The sequence below is a fragment of the Emys orbicularis genome, chromosome 3 (genome assembly GCF_028017835.1).
Source record: "Emys orbicularis isolate rEmyOrb1 chromosome 3, rEmyOrb1.hap1, whole genome shotgun sequence".
NCBI lineage: Eukaryota > Metazoa > Chordata > Testudines > Emydidae > Emys > Emys orbicularis.
The window spans coordinates 43,033,575-43,052,933 of NC_088685.1; the positions used below are offsets into that span (position 1 = coordinate 43,033,575).

At 41.4% G+C, this 19,359-nt stretch overlaps 1 protein-coding gene across 1 annotated transcript in view; it reads left to right on the forward strand.

The window, feature by feature from the left end:
• Positions 1 to 19,359, forward strand: part of ARHGEF10 (Rho guanine nucleotide exchange factor 10) — a 110,632-nt gene that overhangs the window by 73,722 nt on the left and 17,551 nt on the right. Inside the window, exons 22-23 of the mRNA XM_065401022.1 lie at positions 6,331 to 6,473; positions 15,614 to 15,788. Coding sequence (XP_065257094.1) covers positions 6,331 to 6,473; positions 15,614 to 15,788 — 318 coding nt within the window. The remainder of the gene's footprint in view (positions 1 to 6,330; positions 6,474 to 15,613; positions 15,789 to 19,359) is intronic.

The following is a 19,359-nucleotide window of genomic DNA, read 5'->3' on the forward strand; positions in this document are numbered from 1 at the left end:
TATTTACCTACCTAATGCAGGTACTTTCGGTGCCACCTATGTGGAATTAGATAAAGTCTATGACTTTTTATATTAGACTGGAATCCTGCCATTTGATCTGCAATATTGGTTCATATCTGGAAAACATTGTTTACTGTGCTCACATGTGCAGCAGAGGGTTTTCCTCGGCATATGAAGATGCACTCTGTATTCAGAGGAAGGCAGGGATGAGCCCTAAAATAGTTATCCCCAGATGATGGGAAATGTGCTATTATTTGCAAACATCATTTTGCTTTTAAATCCTTTGTCCTATCATCAAGAAATTAAATAAATCACTAGCCACTGTTCATATACCACGTGATATAAAAATGTTTGTGCTCCACTGCACAAATAAACTAACAAACTCTATTCCCAGAGTTGTGCTGGCAGCATTATTGAAATCATCAATGGTGCTGCTGAGTAAGACAGGAAGTTACCAAACAAAAAGATGCATGTTAAGTTCAGCTCAGTTGATGGCACCAGGAGTGGGATGGTGGAATGAATGCAAGCTGTACAAGGACATTTTGACAGGGAAAGTAATTTTTTAAATCATGTTGCATCATACCAAAAACAGAGAATAAAACTAAACTATACAATAGTACAGTTTGCCTCCAGACTATTACATGGGGGGGGGGGGGGGGAAATGTCCCCCCACCCCAAGAATGCTGTTCTGGTCCCTGCTTTTCCATCCCCACCCATCCACTGGGACCCATGTCTCCCTCCGCTGGGAATTTCTCTTCTCTTACCCATGCAATGCATGAATTGGTGATGCCAGGAATTGAGTTCTCAGTGGACTCTGCTGTACAAAAGTAGATTCCCTGTTCACCGGGTCACAGCCCCATTTGGCTCAGCTGCCCCTCCATCAGAACAGAGGGGCGGCTGGGCCAAATTTGAGTGGTGTTATAACCCCATGCGCCAGGTTGCAACCAGCCTTTTGCTCCACCTACCTGATTTACAGGTGCAATTAGGTAGTTAAAGGTGAAGTACTACCACTTGTATCCTCAGTTTATTGCAGCATAAAACTTCAAAAATAATTATTTGTAGGTGCAAATGTAACACTGATAGACCCCGATCATCGGCAGGCGGGATTGAACCTGGGCCCTCTGGAGCTAAATGCATGAGCCTCTACTGCATGAGCTAAAAGTCACATGGCTGTTAGCTGAGGCTATAGAGCAGACTCCTTAATATCTCTCTCTCTAAGTGGTCTCAGTGCCACTAGATGGGACAGAACACCACACCTAGGAGGTGTGTGGATTACACAGAATTAGAGAATGATATTGAAAATCAAGCACATTGCACAAACACATTATAGCATGAAGAACATTGAGGTCCCAATCCGGCATTTTGTGCATACCCAAAATCTCACTGAAATGCTGAGTTTTGGATTTTCACAGAATGTAGACATGGGCCCATTGTGCTATCAGTACCAATAGAAAATGACTTTTGGAAAGTAATTTTTGATCCACATAAATGAAGAGTCTCTGAAGAGAGCGACTACTAAAACCAAAATCTGTTACATCAAGTTGGATTAAAGTTTTTTAAACTTTTTAAAACAAAATTAGTATCTGCAATAGATATCAGCTGGTGATCTTCCTTGCTATTTTAATGCATATATGACATATTACATGTAGTGACTATATATGAGATTTGATCAAAATTAACTATAGAAGGACTTAATTCTGCAATCCCTTATTCACGAGTAGTTGTATTGAAGTCATCATGAGCACTACGGGCATAATCCAGACACTTACTGAAATCAAAGAGAGTCTTTTCATGCCCTTCAGTGAATGAAGTAAGTGGAAAAGACATCCACTGTCTTCAGTTTATATTGAATAAAGCCTTAAATGCCTAACTTTTAAAAATAAATGATGACCCTGAAAGAAATGAGGTAAAAATACGTTGGGAATCATTATACATTTCAGTTATGTTTTACACCAAATTCAGACATGCAGGAAATAAACAGACTATTGCATTTATGTCTGAGAAGAAAGGGTGTTGAATCAATGAGCAAGATAGTCTCTAGTTGAATTTAATATGTGATTCATTTCTGAAAAGTTGACTGTATTTAAAAAAAACAGCTTCTTACTCAGCAGATCTACTCATGGTGCAAATTCAAAGTCTGTGTACTTTAACGGACATAGTAAGACTATGCCATTTTTTACTACTCTTACCCCTGAAGAAGCAAAATAGCTCAGGGACAGAGAACTGGATTCTGTTTTGACTTGCACATAGTCAATGTAAATAGTAAACGGAATTCCAAGTGTAGGGCACTTGTGCACCTTTGTTATCTTCAAATTATGACCTCAATTATACAATTATGCAATCTCCACCGCAGCAGTTAATTTGAGGACAATGTGGTTGAAGTGAGGAAGGCACATAGCCCTAAGTTTTGTTATTACTGGTGGTGATGCCTGAGTCAGAGAGAACACAGATTAGTTTTACCTCACAGGTAGAGTTTGCAGGGCTATTAATTGGAAACACTCTTCTCACTTGCAGACTGAATTCATTTGATATGGAAATCGTTGTGACACAATGAATACGGAACTCAGTGTCTTTTATACGAAGATACTTTTCAGATTAGAACCACATTCTAAGCATGTGTCAAGAACAGTTATATAGTTGCAGATATCAGAGGCAATACAGCACGGGTCAGCACCATTTGGCACGCGGCTCACCAGGGTAAGCACCCTGGCGGGCCAGGCCAGTTTATTTACCTGCTGACGTGGCAGGTTCAGCCGATCACAGCCCCCACTCGCCACGGTTCGCCATCCCGGGCCAATGGGGGCGGCGGGAAGCCGCGGCCAGCACATCCCTCGCCCGCGCCGCTTCTCGCCGCCCCCATTGGCCCGGGACGGCGAGTGGGGGCCGCGATCGGCCGAACCTGCCGCATCAGCAGGTAAATAAACTGGCCCGGCCCGCCAGGGTGCTTACCCTGGCGAGCCGCGTGCCAAACGTTGCCGACCCCTGCAATACAGTTTATGAGTACCACAATTTTGTTTGGGTCCTGATTCAGCAAAGCACTTATGCATGTGTTTACCATTATTACTATTATTGTATTACAGTGGTGTCCAGGAATCCCAGACAAGGATTAGGGCCCCATTGTTCTAAACACTATATAGGCAGGTAGCAAAGAGAGAATCACTGCCCCAACGATCATATAATCTATATAAGAGTTTATGTAAGTATATTCTTAAATTGAGCACATGCTTATGTGTTTTGTTGATGTCAGTAAGTAGGCAATGTTACCGGAGCTCACACAGGCCACAGATAGATATGCAAGTAAGGTGACATTTTCTCAGTGTAACCACACAGATATTAGAAACAAATACATTTTATATATCTTATTAATAAGACAAGGAACATAAAAGACAATAAGAAGAGGTTCTATAAATACATATGAGCAAGAGAAAGATGAAAGAAAGTGAAGGGTCACTACGTGGTGGGGAAGGAGAGCTAGCAATGGACAACACCAAGAAGGCTGAGGTGTTTAATGCCTATTTTGCTTCAGATTTCACTAAAAGACCACTTCTAACACAATTAATATGAACAACGGGGGAAAGAACACAAGCCAGAATAGGGAAAGATCACGTTAAAGAATATTTAAATAAGTTAGATGTATTCAAATTGGCAGAAGCTGATGAATTTAAGGAACTAGCTGAAGCAATCTCAGAACCATTAAGTGATCATTATCAAGAACTCATGGAAAACTGGTGAGGTCCCAGAAGACTGGGAAAGGGTGAACATGTATCTATCTTTAAAAACAAGAACAAAGAGGACCTGGGAAGTTATAGACCAGTGAGCCTAACTTCAATACCTGGAAAGATATTGGAACAAATTATTAAACAATCAGTTTGTAAGCACCTGAAGGATAATAGGGTGAAAAGTAATAGCCAAACAAATCATGCCAAATCAACCTAATTTCCTTTTTTGACAGGGCTCTTGGCCTAGTGAATAGCAAGGAAGCTGTAGACTTGATATATCTTGATGTTGGTAATGCTTTTGACATGGTCCCACATTAAATTCTCACAAGCAAACTAGGGAAATGTGGTCTAAATGAAATTACAATACAAACTTTTTGAAAGGCCATACTCAGAGTAGTTATCCATTGTTTGTTGTCAAACTGGGAGGATATAGCTAGTGGGATCCTGCCTGGGGGTCTCGTAGGTTTGATACTATTCAATATTTTCATTAATAACTTGGATGATGAAGTGGAGAATATCTTTATAAAATTTGTGGATGACCCCAAGCTGGGAGAGATTGCAAGCCCTTTGAAGGACAGGATTAGTATTCAAAATTACCTTATGGGAGAATTGGTCTGAAATCAACAAGATAAATTCAGTAAAGACATGTGCAAAATGCTACATTTAGGAAAGAAAAATCAAATACACAAATACAAAATCGTGAATATCTGGCTAGTACTGCCAAAAGAGATATGAGGGTTATAGTGGGTCACAAATTGAATATGAATCAACAATGTGATGCAGCTGTGAAAAAGGCAAATATCATTCTGGGGTGTATTAACAGGAATCTTATATGTACAACATGAGTGGTCATTGTCCTGCTCTGCGTAGCCCTGGTGAGGCCTTGGCAGGAGCACTGTGTCCAGTTTTGGGCACCACACTTTAAGAAAGATGTGGATAAATTGGAGACAGACCAGAGGAGAGAAAAAAAGACCAATAAAAGGTTTAGAAAACCTGACCTCTGAGAAAATCTTGAGAAAAGAAGACTGGCGGTGGAGGGGATCTGATGATAGTCTTCAAATAAGTCAAGGGTTGTTATAAAGAGGACTGTGATCAATTGTTCTCCATGTCTACTGAAGGAAAGACCAGAAGTAATGGGTTTACTTAGTCCTGTGTCAGTGCAAGGGGCTGGACAAGATGACCTCTCAAGGTCCTTTCCAGCTTTACAATTCTATGGTTCTAAGAGAACATTCTAGATAGTGCAGTATTGTGGGTATTTAATATTGAGTGAGTGTTCACGACAAAAATAAACTAATGTATGTGAAAGCTACTAAAATTATTTAATTCTATATACAATTCAAAATGTAGGTATGCAAGTAGCATGCAAAAAATATTCAAAACAAGATCATGTTGCTAAAAGCAAAATCTCTGACAAAGCAATCTGCTGTGATTTCTTTAATCTTCAATCCCTGCTTCAAAGAGATGTCAAGCAGCAGTCTGACCACACTGATAAGTGGTGGTATGCAGGCTGAAGCAGAAGGATACTGTATTCCTGATATTACAACATGCATTTAGGCATAATCTAATTTTGGTCTGCTATATCCAGTCTGAATCAATTGCAGGATGGTTTGTAACCAGAATGAATTCTCAATAAAACTGAACTATACACAAACGATATGGCACAAAATGAGTCTTTAATCTCTTTTAAAATGCATTTCTGAAAGTTAAGAATCTAGTAGCAGAAAGTCCATCCCATCAAGTTTCTGATAGGCAGATACTTTAACGTGGTAGAAGCTGTAGTAAAACTGTCACTGACTGCTTCATGCATCTGGACTTTGAGCCTTTCTAGCATGAAAGGTAATTCATCCTGTAATAGGCCAGCTATGGTCTCCTCCTTCCTGGAGAGTGACTATAGCTGTGTGAAATTCTCATAAATGAATGCTTTGAGATTTGGACTGCAGTTAGTGGAGAGTAAGATGAGACAAACAGTTGGGTTCTGCGCTGCAAAGCACCACTTTGAAAATGGCAATGTGGTGTTCCATGTTAATAGCATCCAACCGAATCCATATAAAATGTGCTTAAATACCAAATGAATAGTTTTTTTTCTGACTGCCATCTCTGCAAACTCAGCATGGGCTCTGAAAGTCCAACTGTGTTCTTTCCTTCTCATACATCATCACTACTTGTAAAGATACTGCAGGCCAGTTGAATGCTCAGTTACATCTCCGCCTCCCCAGTGTCTTGAAATTGTGCCCTGTGTTACACCTGCACAACCCACTGATTTTACACAGGTCTAACTAAGGCCATAGTTTGGACCAGAGATGTTACACAAGTGTCAACAAGAAACCAAGTTAGCTTGCAGTGTCACTACTTGTATCCTGCATGTAGGGAAATGCTTTCTTGTAACTGATAATTGGTACTCTTGCAAGTTTCAGGTGGATTGCTTGCTAGTCATATAGTAAGTCTCTGTGTTTGTCTGTTACTGATTTTGTTTTATAAGTGCTAATAGCTCAGTCACTGCTGGGTGAGGCATACTGCTTTCCAAACTATTTGTTCTTAAGTGAATTTGAAAATCAAAAATTACATTTTTATTGTGTGTAACATTTCATCTTGCTTCTTTTCTTCTGTAAAGATGGAGCCTGGAATTCAGAACCCCAGAAAGTAGTGAAATTAGGGGTTCTGCCAGTTAGAAGTCTACTCATGATGGAAGATACCATTTGGGCTGCGTCTGGTGGACAAATTTTTATAATCAGTACTGAGACACATACAGTAGAGGTAAATGTTTTTTACAAGTATTATTTGCGTATTGTGCCATGAAACACAATTATTCTTAATAACAATGGATAGACTTTAAGCATTAAAAATTGGTTCAGATAACCTATAAAATCCACTGAATACTCTAAGAAATGTAGTTTTGAGTTGTTTAATTTTGTGTCAGTGAGATTTCACTTTCTCTGCACTTTGAACTTATCTTATATTGGCATTTGTTGCCAATATAAGTTGTATGGATTTTTGGTCTGATTTTTACCCCCCTTAAATTGTCATGTGACTTCTGGAAACTGTAGGGTATTTTGTGTAAGGACTAGCTCTAAAAGCTAGACCCGAGAGAGAGAGAGTGTGCTGGAAATCAGCATGAGTTGTCTACTAATTTGGAGACCAGGACTCTTAGGGTACATATATACAGTAGTTGGGAGGCGTGGTTCCCAGCTTGGGTGGACATATATGTGCTAATGCTAATACTGCTCAAGCTAGAGCACTTAAAATTAGCGGTGTAGCTGCAGCTGTGCAGGTGGTGGCTCGGGCTAACTGCCTGTGTACTATCCTTTAACGAGATGAGATAAGGAGCTTGGCTTGTTTAGTCTAACAAAATGAAGGAGATGGGGAGATATGATTGCTCTCTATAAGTAAATCAGACAGACAAACACCAGGGATGGAGAGGAGTTGTTTTATTTAAGGGCCAATGTTGCCACAAGAACAAATGGATATAAACTGGCCATCAATAAATTTAACCTTGAAATTAAATGAAGGAGTCTAATCATCAGAGGAGTAAAGTTTTGGAACAGCCTCCCAAGGGGAGCAGTGGGGGCAAAAAAACCTAACTTGTTTTAAGACTGAGCTTAAGTTTATGGAAGGGATGGTATGATGAGAGTGCCTACAATGGCATATGGTCTATCTACGACTGCTGATAGCAAATATCTCCAATGGACAGAGATGGGACATTAGATGGGGAGGGCTGTGAGTTACTACAGAGAATTCTTTCCTAGGTGTCTGACTGGGTGATCTTGCCCACATGCTCAGAGTTTAACTGATCACCATATTTTGGGTCAGGAAGGAATTTTTCCCCAGGTCAGCGGGGGGTGGGAGTTCGCTTTCCTCTGCAGCACGGGGCATGGGTCACTTGCTGGTTTGAACAAGAGTAAATGGAAGAGTTGAAGATTTCAGTAACTCAGTCAGAGGTTAGGGATCTATTTCAGGAGTGGGTTGGTGAGGTTCTGTGGCCTGCAACATGCAGTAGGCCAGACGAGATGATCATGACGGTCCCTTCTGGCCTTAAAGTCTTTGAATTTATAAAACACCCTGGATGGCTAGCCCAAGCCACAGCCCTTGCTGCTACGGCACGAATGCTGTCTTTAAGCACTGGCTCAAGCAAAGCTACTGGGCAGACAAACCCTGAAAGACAAGCTTGGTTCCAGGCAACAGTTCTGCTTCTGTGTAGCTAGATGTGGCTTTTTGCCTTGTGGAGATTTCTTAACACACCCATAATCCTCCCTGTTTTCTCTCCTCAGCCACCAGTAAAATCTTCCTGTGTCTGATTGTGGCAGGCCAGTTGAAGCAGTGAATATACTTGGGGGGGCGGGGGGGACTTCCATCACAAGGCTGATTGGCCAAGCACCAATGTGGAGTGATCTCTCCAAGTGATCAGTTCAAATTAGCAACAATAAGTGCAGACTTTTATCTGCCAAAAAGTCCTTGGACACAGTTTCAGCTTTTTTCACATCCTGAGAGCTGTCAAGGGAAAGGAGGGAGTCAGGCATCATGTTCCTCCATATCTTTCTTCCCTTCTCCCTACTGCTCTTTCCTTGTTGCAGGTTTATATCCCCACACACTCTGGGACCCAGCTGTACACTGCCTCAGTAGGCTCATTAACACTCCTCTCACAGAACTGCTTGGGCCAAATTCTCACATGATTTGCATGTAGCCACACTGACATCAGTGATTTCAGTGGAGTTGCATGTGTGTGACCGGGAGGAGAATTCACTCTAGACTGTTCACTTAAGCTAGCTGTTAGACTGCGGGTAGCCCAGTCCCAAAGTGCTGTTCCTCTTCACAGGTACAGTGGCTAGTGCAGGAGCACTTGGCTGAAGGGGAAAGAAGCTTTCACGTTTCTTTTACACTCAGAATAGGGAAAGGAATACTGGAGGATGAATTCCAGTGAATCATGCTGAGTTCTGTAGACACCAGCTCTCTCTTCTTTCAAGACAGATGGAATTTCGAGGGTCCAGGCAGTTATTCAAGATTGCTCTGCCAAAGAGATTTACACCCTGTGCCTGTTCCAGATCTTCCACCACTCTATCAGGGGCATGACTTAGTGGCCTAAACATAGGGGGCTTAAATCCTAACAGGGATAAGTCTTTCCTTCCCCCTGCCAGGAAGATACTTTATGTTCCATGAATTTTACGGCATGGAATTCTTTCAGATGAGAATCTGCGGTGAGAGCCACAGTCTCCTTGCTTGTGTGATTTATTATTAATTTTGTTTCACTGTTGATCATGGTTCTCCTCACTATTGTCTGTTTGGTACGCTTGGTAGCAGGATTCACTGTCAAGGACTTGGGGGGTGATAGTGAGTTTTCTACTTACTTCTTTCTGTGACCACGGTTGCTGGGATGACTTATTTGATCTGAGTGAATGCTCCCACTTTTCAATTTTTTTCTACTTTGCCTTTCTTTTAACATGTTTTTTTGCTTGTGTGCATGGCTCCATGTGGTTATGGGAAAGGTGAATTGGTGGGAGATTGAGATGAGCTACCTATTAGCAAGAACCTTTACAGGGCATAAGCCCTGGGATATCTGAAGCTGTTAAACAGCTTTGGTAAATCCCCTTGTCTCTCACTGAGACATGCCCTGAGTGACTCCCTTCATTGAGAGGGGACATGAAGGAGGAATGAGCATCCTCTACCCTGTAGCAAAGCTTCTGCTTTAGCAGGATAAGGATGAGGCAGCTTGGATGCACTCAGCCGGTAATATCGTTAAAGCATTCCTCCAGGGCAGAGACCAAACTTCCTGGGATAGGAGGCTGTGCATCTGTGCATCACTAGTTCATGTGTAGAAATGATAATGCCAAATCCTCATCCCACACCTCTTCCTGATGAGGCACTGCCTGCCTTTTAGGGATCTTATTTTCATATGTTTCCTCAGCCAGCAATCCATGCCTTTACGGTGTGTGGAACTCCCTCTCCTCTGAAATCTATCTTACTCCACTTCTCCCTGTTTTTTCAAAGCACGCTAAGCCTTCATTTCTAATGCTTTTTTTTTTAATGACCGCTGTTGGCCCTTTATATATTTCTGTTGGCTCTCATTCTCTTTTTTTCTGTATGGATTGGGCTCCCTCAAATTCATTTTGTTTTTATGTAAATAATATGTTTTAATTGTAATGTTTCAGTGTGGTTTTGGAAATGGCACAGTGCCCTGAGCCCCTTGGCCAGGGATACTTTGGAAAGCAAGGAATTGCTGTTGCGTAGTATTAAAGATCCCAATACAAATTTTGCCCAAGTGTAGGCGTTTGCCTTTGCCCTTCCTCACTATTTTCCCTCCCACTAATGCAATATTTAGCATTTTGCGTCCTGTTTCCCTGCAGACCTCCCACCAAAAGGTGGCAGCATTTCAGTATTGCTGTTGTGTCTAGACCCTGATCCTGTGGTTATCTCTGTGCAAACAGATTCATGCAGGATTGGGGCCTCACTTGTAAAATATCTCAGTATTTTATGGGCTGAAAGTCTAATCCTATTTTTCAAGCCTTGGCTAATTATAGACAAACTACTTTAGTTTGAAAGATTTAAGTGGAATGATCTGAAATGTGTTAAACAAACAGAAATTTCCTGTGTTTCTGTTGCCTAAATATTGTAATTTTTTTAAAGTAGCAAAAGTCAATCACTATTTCATGAACAAAGAGACCCATTATGTGGAGCTTGCTATGCTTGAGAAACCATGGTTCAGTTCTTGGCACAGTTATTTAGGCCTGGAATCACAACTGAGTTTGCACTGTGCAAGTGGGCAACCTCTGAAAAGAAAGAATTCAACTGTGCAATACACTGTCAAAACAATAGTGGGCCATGTCAGGCTCCAGTGTTGGAAAGAGCGACTGTGGCATCCAAAATGTGTTTTGCAGCTCTGTTGTTGCTATAGAGTTGGAACAAGAGAGTCTGAGGAAAAAAACCTGGGCTTTGAATGGAAGGCGGAGAGGGAATGCGCTTATGAAAACTCAAGAAGGGGAAATGTAAAATGCTAAATTGAGAACTTGTGATTGTTTACGTAAAGATTGGGGATAGGTCTGGTTTTGTCACTCAGTAGTTGCCCTGCTTGTTCTATGAACTAAATTCTTTAAAGATAAAAATCAACTTCTGTATTTCACATGGGTAATGCAATCAATGTAGATGCCAGCAGCTACTTTCAGTGAAAACATTTATGCACTGGCAAAAAAAATCCACGTTTTTGGTACATTCCTGCTCCTACTCTATATTAGAAGACCATTTGGTTGAGAAGAATGGCTTTTTGTGCATTCCCTATGTGGCTGAGAGCATGGTAAATAGATTTTTTTTTTCTAGATGTCTCAGATAACTGTACAAACAGAAGCACACACTATGTGGTAGTTTAATGAATTAGCTGGTAAATATAGATGAATTAGAGACTCCGATGTGAATTGTTTGCAGTTGTGCTAATAGAATCATCTTCCTGCTCATGGTCAGAGCAGAACACTTCAGAAATGGTTCATTTTTAAATTTTGTATCATTAGTTTAATTACCTGCCTGATCCAAAGCCAGAAGTCTAGAAATGAGCTTTGGGCTTTGGATCAGTCCTTAGGAGGATTTATCAACACACATTTGACATCATAATAATTGTGTGTGATACTATAAAGCAAACCATATTATTTTTGAAGTCATGATTGTCATGAAATTTTTACATGTACTATGGATGTATCAGGAAATTCACTCATAAGGATGAGCAGCTTTCCCAGGGGATCTGCCTGCAATGTGACAAATGAATGTCTCCAACCCTTGCTCTATTAGACAAATTATACATTTGTATTTTTAAATTGTGTATCTTATTTAAGGAAAACTGAGATGAGGTAAGATAGAGAGTTTAAGGAATGGGAAAATGTACAATACCATGCGTCATTAAGTGTCCAGTTTTTCTATGCTACTTGAGTAAAAATGTCACTGTAAAATAGTAGATATAAATTCATACAGCAGAGATGTTCTCCTTGCCTTCTAGAGTGTGGTCACTAGTAAGGCCAAAAGGTAATACAGTTTGACTCACCAGAATTGAGAATGTGAGCATAACTTAACAGCCAAAGAGACACCTTCTCTATTCATTTACTATAATCTGTGTACTTGAGGAATATTACAATTCCTTAAAAAAATACAACCCCCCCCCTCAAAACCCACTAAACAGCAAGCATGAAAATAGGAATAATAAGAGAAGATAGACTGTATTCTCCTCTGTTACACTGATGTGGGTCTGGAGTAATTCAGTTGACATAAGTGGCGTTACATTTGTCAGTTATGTTGTCAAGTAATGTGATAGTGACTGAAAGAAAGGATGACCCATTGGTTAGGACACTAGTAGAGGAGTTGGGAGACCCAGTTTCAATTCCCTGTTCTCCCACAGACTTCCTGAGTGACTCTGGGCAAGTCACTTAGACTATCTGTGGCTCAGTTTCCCATCTGTAAAATGGGGATAATAAAACTTCCCTACCTCACAGGGGTGTTAATGAGGATATTTTAAATTGTGAGATGCCTAGATACTATGGTAATGGGGCCCATAAAAGTACCTAAGATGGACTGAGAGAAGAATTTGGCCTGATGTGAGTGGTCTTTGAGAAAGGTGTGGATTAGATGCTGACACTAAATGACCAGAATGTAATACTATCTGGTTAAGAACCATAAACAGGGAATATTTATTTTTAAAATGTGAGAATAAAATTGAGTGTCTCTCAGTATTGTGAGACATAGAACAGCTCTATACTCTTAAATCCTTGAGGCTGAATCCATGCAGGGGAGGTATTTGTCATTTATGCATTACAGGGATTCTTTATCGTATACGAACAGCTCTGTACATTCCAGTAAGCAGCCTGCTGGCACAACATGTAAAAATAGGGTGACCAGATGACAAGAACAAAATATCGGAACACATGGGGGGGCAGCCACAGGCTCACTCCCCCCCCCCACACACACCCCACTGGAGCCATGGGGGAAGGGGGATACAAAGCCTGAGGAAGCCGCGGGCCGGGGGCGCAAGGCCCTGGCTCCGGCTGCATCCCTGCTGTGGGCCAGGGGCACAGGGCCCCGGCTGCATCCCCGCCGCGGGTCGGGGGCTCATGGCCCCTGCTCCAGCCCTGCTGCAAGCCGCCAGTTGGGGGCACATGGCCCTGGCCCCCACCACAAGCACACGGCCTCGGCTCCCGCCTGCAGCCCTGCCGCGGGCACAGGGCCCCAGCCGCAGCCCCGCTGCTTACCTGGGGGATGGTTCCCGCCCACTGGGAAACACCTGGCAGGTTCCTCTGGGTCCTAAGGTCAGCGGCGGCCAGCAGGGTCTCCACTCCACGTGCTGCGCCTGCCACAAGCACTGGCTCCAGCTGCCATTGGCTGGAAGCCGTGGGGGCGGGACTTACTTGGGGGCATGAGTAGCATGCAGTGCCCCAGGGTCAGGGGCAGCCAGGGGGGGTCTGCACCCTGTCCGCACCCATAGCTCCCATTGGCCGCGATGGAGCCAGTGCTTGTGGTAGGTGCAGCATGCAGAGACCCCCCCTGGCCGCCCCGTGCCTAAGGGCCGCAGGGTCCTGCAGCCCGCCGTTTCCTGAGAGCCACCCCAAATAAGTACTGCTGGGACCCGAGGTGAGTGCTCACCAGTGTACTCCTCCAGCCCTGAGCCAAAATATCGGGACAAATGGTGTACATACATCGGTCGGGACACGGGACAAACAACTAAATATCAGGACAGTCCCAATTTTATCAGGATGTCTGGTCACCCTATGTAAAAAACAACAACAATCTGTTACTTCAAAGATGATTCACTTATAATGGTGAAGAGGAAACAAGTTCCAAATGTTATGGCCAAACTTTGCTTTTACTGATTGAAGGGCTTCAGTTACATATAAGAGTTCTCTCTCATACCTTAAAGACAGGACACAGATAGGGTCCTGCCTCATAATGGAAACCTTGCTGGAGCTAGAGGAGAGTTCTTGTAATTGGTCAGAGTGGTTACTTATTTCAGGAGTAATCACTATGTGACTCCTGATTAAAGTGGCCATGCATAATTTGAACAGTAATTATATACTCTAGTAAACAAATTATCTCAGTTAAACTAGCTCTCCTGCATTCTGATCAATTTAAGAGTGACATGGGCTTTCAGCATACTCCTGTGAACACACTGCGCAGGACCTTGCCTTCAAAGGAAGATGAGAGCACTCACTACTCTGGCAAGAGGCACCCATCATCTTAAAGGACCAGGCTCATAAATTACCAACATTTATAAAGCTCATACCTTAATCAAAAAGAAAGCAATAATACTACATAAGATTTACCTATTAATATATGTAATTGAGCAAGTAATGATGCCTTTAGAGCCTTAAATAATCTACTTTTTAAAGATCAATTTATCCCTAATCTCATTGTCCGTTTTACTGAGTAGAAACAGAATTAAATAAAGACCAGAGAGAAAATCCTTGATAATATTAATAGTATTTTGTCTCTTTGGTAAAGAAACAAAAATGGAGTAATTGAGTTCCCCACTGAACCCTCCCAGGGCTCTAGGATTTTAATCCTGTTTCACCTTCTTCTCCATATTGGGTGTCTCTAAAGCGGGGAGATTCAGAGTGACTTTTCCGCATAATGAAATGACTGGCAATGTTAAATTTGACCCATCTTAATGTGTCCTTTTGTTCAGATATCCTTATCTTAGGGAGGTCAGAATTTTCTCAGTGACAACAAAACCTACAGGGACATTTTGTTACGTATTTTTATGATTAGGTGCTAGGTTATGTTATAGACACCAATCTTACACTAATAAGCTATTCCCTGCTATATATATTTAGGGCCATGAAAGACTGAGGCCATATTTTCAGTGTTGGTGTTTATGTACATCATGATGATATTCAAAACTTAAAATTGTTCTTTCAAAAGAAAGTTAATTGAATGGTTTGTTCAAAGAGAAGTTTAAAATAGGAGAGATTATTCATAGGGACTGTCTTTTAGTTATGTCTTTGTAGAGCACCTAGTGCAGGGGGCCTTAGTTCATGACTAGGGCTCCTAAGCGAATTGGTAATACAAATAAAAATAACTATTAATAATTACAACAATAATGGTTGGATCCCTGGAGAGAGATGCTCATTATGGTCACCATTTGGCAGATTATTAATGCCACTGTGTGAAGTATGAAAGAGATTGAGATGAAGAAATTAGCAAGGGATGTGTGTGGAGACACCTGGGCCCTTCAAAATGACTGGGAGTCTTTTCCCATTTACTGGGTAAAATGGTGGGCAGGCACAGAAACCCAATCCCAAGGGGATTCAAGGCAACTGAAACTACTAGCAGAAAGCAAAATCTCACCCAGGAAAGTTAAAAATGCACCAGAAGTTACTGTGACTGATTCATTCTCACTGCAGTGAAGTTCTGTTCTGCCTTCCAAGTGAGTGTTTCTCTGTACATTCCACCCAAACCCAGGCCATGTTTACACTAGGGAGTCTTACAAAATACCCTACTGGTGGGAGCTCTACTGCAGATTTAATTAACATGATGGCGAAAATAAGTCCAGTCTCAGGAGACTTGTCTGTACTTGTGTTCCCATTGGAGCTACGATACAGATATGCAGAATTCCTGTTAAGTAACAACTGTTATCAAATTCTAAATTCCCAGGATGTAATCAGATGAGCGGCTATAAAACTTTAGTGGCGAGAGCTTGGGATTCCCTCCTTAATAGTTATGCAGTTTTTTCCAAAACAAGTGGCAATGAAAACTAACACCATATATGCAGCAGAGTCAGGACTTGCTCTTAGTGGAGCAAAGGGATCAGGCAACCTGGCACTCTACACAGAGAATAAAGGCACATTTCCTACTCTGAGAAGTTCATAAGTACAAATGAATGCTCTGTCATTGGTGCATCTATTATAGATCCTTTGTCTTCTTTGTCTTTTTTATAGCGCCATTTTGAAGCTCATCAAGAAGAAGGGATGGTGATCTCACACATGGCTGTTGCAGGAGTGGGAATCTGGATTGCCTTCACATCTGGATCTACACTCCGCCTGTTCCACACTGAGACACTGAAACACCTCCAGGACATTAACATTGCCACTCCTGTTCACAATATGTTGTCAGGTAACTACATTCTACACTCACGTTTTTTGTTTTGGCTGAGTCACCCCCTTTTTATTCTGCTACAGTATCTCATAGATGTGGGCCTGAACTAGAACCCTAGTTTCATACTTTTAACTGTATCTAGATGTCAGCTGTGCAGCTTGAGTCTATCTCTCTTGAATAGTTGGGTAGTCTGTATGTCAGATTGTGAGATACTATGAGAGTTAACAGAAAGACAATCTTTTAAGAAACTAAAGAGCAGGATTCATATATTTCAGTTCACTGCTCTTCAGAGCAGGGTATGCAATTAATTCCCTCCATATCTACCATCCCCATTACAAGACATAGAGAAAATAGTAAATCGCATATAGGAGGCCAGTTGGGGGCTCCAGTTTTGTCCTGTTTTGTAGTACTGTGGAAGAATAGATTAACAAGATTTGTTGGGAAGAGCCAATTCAGCTTTTGTAAAGGGAAATCATGCCTCACCAATCTATTAGAATTCTTTGAGGGGAACAACAAACATATGGACAAGATTCAGAGTGGTAGCCGTGTTAATCTGTATCAACAAAAAGAATGAGGAGTACTTGTGGCACCTCCTCGTTCTTCTTTTTTTTTATGGACAACAGTAATCCAGTGGATATAGTGTACTTGGACTTTCAGAAAGCCTTTGACAATGTCCCTCACCAAAGGCTCTTAAGCAAAGTAAACTGTCATGGGATAAGAGGGAAGATCCTCTGTTGGATCAGTAACTGGTTAAAAGACAGGAAACAAAGGGTAGGAATAAAAGGTCAGTTTTCAGAATGGAGAGAAGTAAATAGTGGTGTCCCTCAGGGGTCTGTACTGGGACCAGTCCTGTTAATCATATTCATAAATGATCGGAGGAAAAGGGGTAAGCAGTCAGGTGGCAAAATTTGCAGATGATACAAAACTACTCAAGATAGTTAAGTCCAAAGCAGACTGCAAAGAGTTACAAAGGGATCTCACAAAACAGTGTGATTGGGCAACAGAATGGCAGATGAAATTAAATGTTGATAAATGCAAAGTAATTCACATTGGAAAACATAATCCCAAATATACATAAAAATGATGGGGTCTAAATAAGCTATTGCCACTTAAGAAAGAAACCATGGAGTCATTGTGTATAGTTTTCTGAAAACATCTATTCATTGTGCAGCAGCAGTCAAAATAAAACTAGCAGAATGTTAGGAACTATTAAGAAAGAGATATATAATAAGACAGAAAATATCATAATGCCTCTATATAAATCCATAGTACACCCATACCTTGAATGATGCATGCAGTTCTGGTTACCCCAAAAAAGATATATTAGAATCCGGGGTGCTGAGAGCCATTGAAACAAACCCCGTATGTGATGGAAACCACTTCAAGCCAGGGAATGCTGCTGCATCCCCAGCAACCCTAGCTCCACCTATGATTTGAATTGGAAAAGGTATAGAAAGGGACAACAAAAATGATTAGCAGTATGGAGTAGCTTCCATATGAGGAGATATTAAAAAGACTGGGACTTTTCAGCTTGGATAAGAGACCACTAAGAGAGGATATGCAGCAGTGCAAGTACGGTGGTACGGTACCCCGTACCAGCAAGATATTTATAGCTGGTATGGGGTACCGGAAAGACACTCCTCTGGAGTGGCTGTAACAACCTCAGCCCCGCCCCGCCCCCCTGCCCTTCCATGGAGCTGCGTCTCCTCCGTCCGTACAGCAGCAGCCCCGCCAGAGGACAGGGCTGGGTGGGCGGGGATGGGGGCGGTACAGCCACCAGAGGAGCTGCCAGCGTTCTGCTCCTTTCCCCGCTGTGGTTCCCAGTGACTGTCATAGGCAGGATATCAGGCTAGGATTTGCAATATCATAGAACTGGAAGGGACCTTTGAGGTTTCTAGTCCAGTCCCCTGCACTTATGGCAGTACTAGGTATTATCTAGACCATCCCTGACAGGTGTTTGTCTAACCTGCTCTTAAAAATCTTCAATGATGGAGATTCCACAACCTCCCTAGGCAATTTATTCCAGTGCTTAACCACCCGGACAGTTAGGAAGTTGTTCCTAATGTCCAAACTAAACCTCCCTTGCTGCAATTTAAGCCCATTGCTTCTTGTCCTAGCCTCAGAGGTTAAGAAGAACAATTTTTCTCCCTCCTTCTTGTAACAACCTTTTATGCCCAATGAACAGCTAGGGATTCCCCTGATGTAAGGGAATCCCAGGGTGGCATAAAGCCACTGGCTGCCAGGTGCCTGGCACAGGGGCTGTTACAAATTGGCAGGCTAGCACAGCCCCAAGTCTGCTCAAATATATACCAGGAACAGAACAGCCCTCACTTGCCCTGGGAATTGAGGGACTACAATGGTGAGTGGCTTACAGACAACTTCGACCCACCACACAGGGTTCCTGTGCTGAGCTTGACTGCACTTGAGAATCAGGATTAATTTTCTTGTTAGAACTGAATAGTTGATAGCACAATAAATTATACTATTACATATATCACTGTACATTCAATCTTTTCCTATAATAGGATATAAATAATAAAATCAATGCTGAAATAGCCCACCTGATAAATTCTCAAAATAGAATAGCTTTGCCCATATTTCAAAAGGGTACATGTAAAAGTATATGTAGTCACATGCACAAGTTACACACAGGCATCCTAATTTGTGTGTGTCCATTGCACTATATCTGGGCCTCGAGTGACTGAAAGCAAAAATGCATTTTTGCATGCATTTCTTTCCAAATTTGGGCAATTAGTTAGAGATTACTTTTCCTAATACTTTTTGGTTATAACTTGATGGTGTCCCACTGCACACCGTGAAATGCAAAAGCAGCATTGCACAGAGAACATCTACTCTTTATTTAACAGGTTGCTAGAATTACAGCTAATCCTTAATCATAATTTCATTAAAGGTAGCTATTCTCTTTTCTTACAATGACATCGACATCTAATCCTATTCCGAAAATAATTATTTGTAATATAACGATTGTTTTTTTGCTGTAACAATTAAAGTGGCAACCCAGTTTAGTTTTTTTAAAACACACATGTAATTGTTTTACTACAGAAAATAAAAGATTGAAGACCTTACTCCAAATGTTCTTTTGTTTATGTAGGTTTCTTTCTATTACCCTATGGGATTAAGTTAATGTGTTAAAGCATGTGCTCACATTCACAGCTACCAACAGTAAAGTTTGTAGACGATAGCAAAATAATAGTTTTAATGCAGAGAATGTATGAGTTAGGAATAAGAAATGTGACCTCTGTATTGACTATAGAAATGCTTCAAAAGGTCTAGGATTCCTGAAAAGAAAGAGGGGAACTGGTTTTGGAAACAGGGTTGGCAATTTAACAGGGAAAAACTAGTTTAGGACAGGGCACTGTAAATAAACTGGGAAAAATAAAATAATTACCAGAATATACTAATGACAATTATTGGGAAATATTTAGCAGTTTGATAATAGTTTTTCAGCATATATAATAGTTAAATAATATTGAAAACTGAAATATGAGTCATGATATGTGAAAGTTCCTTGAGAAAATACTGAACTAAAATGTATAGACATTTCGATGTTCAGTATTATATTACATAT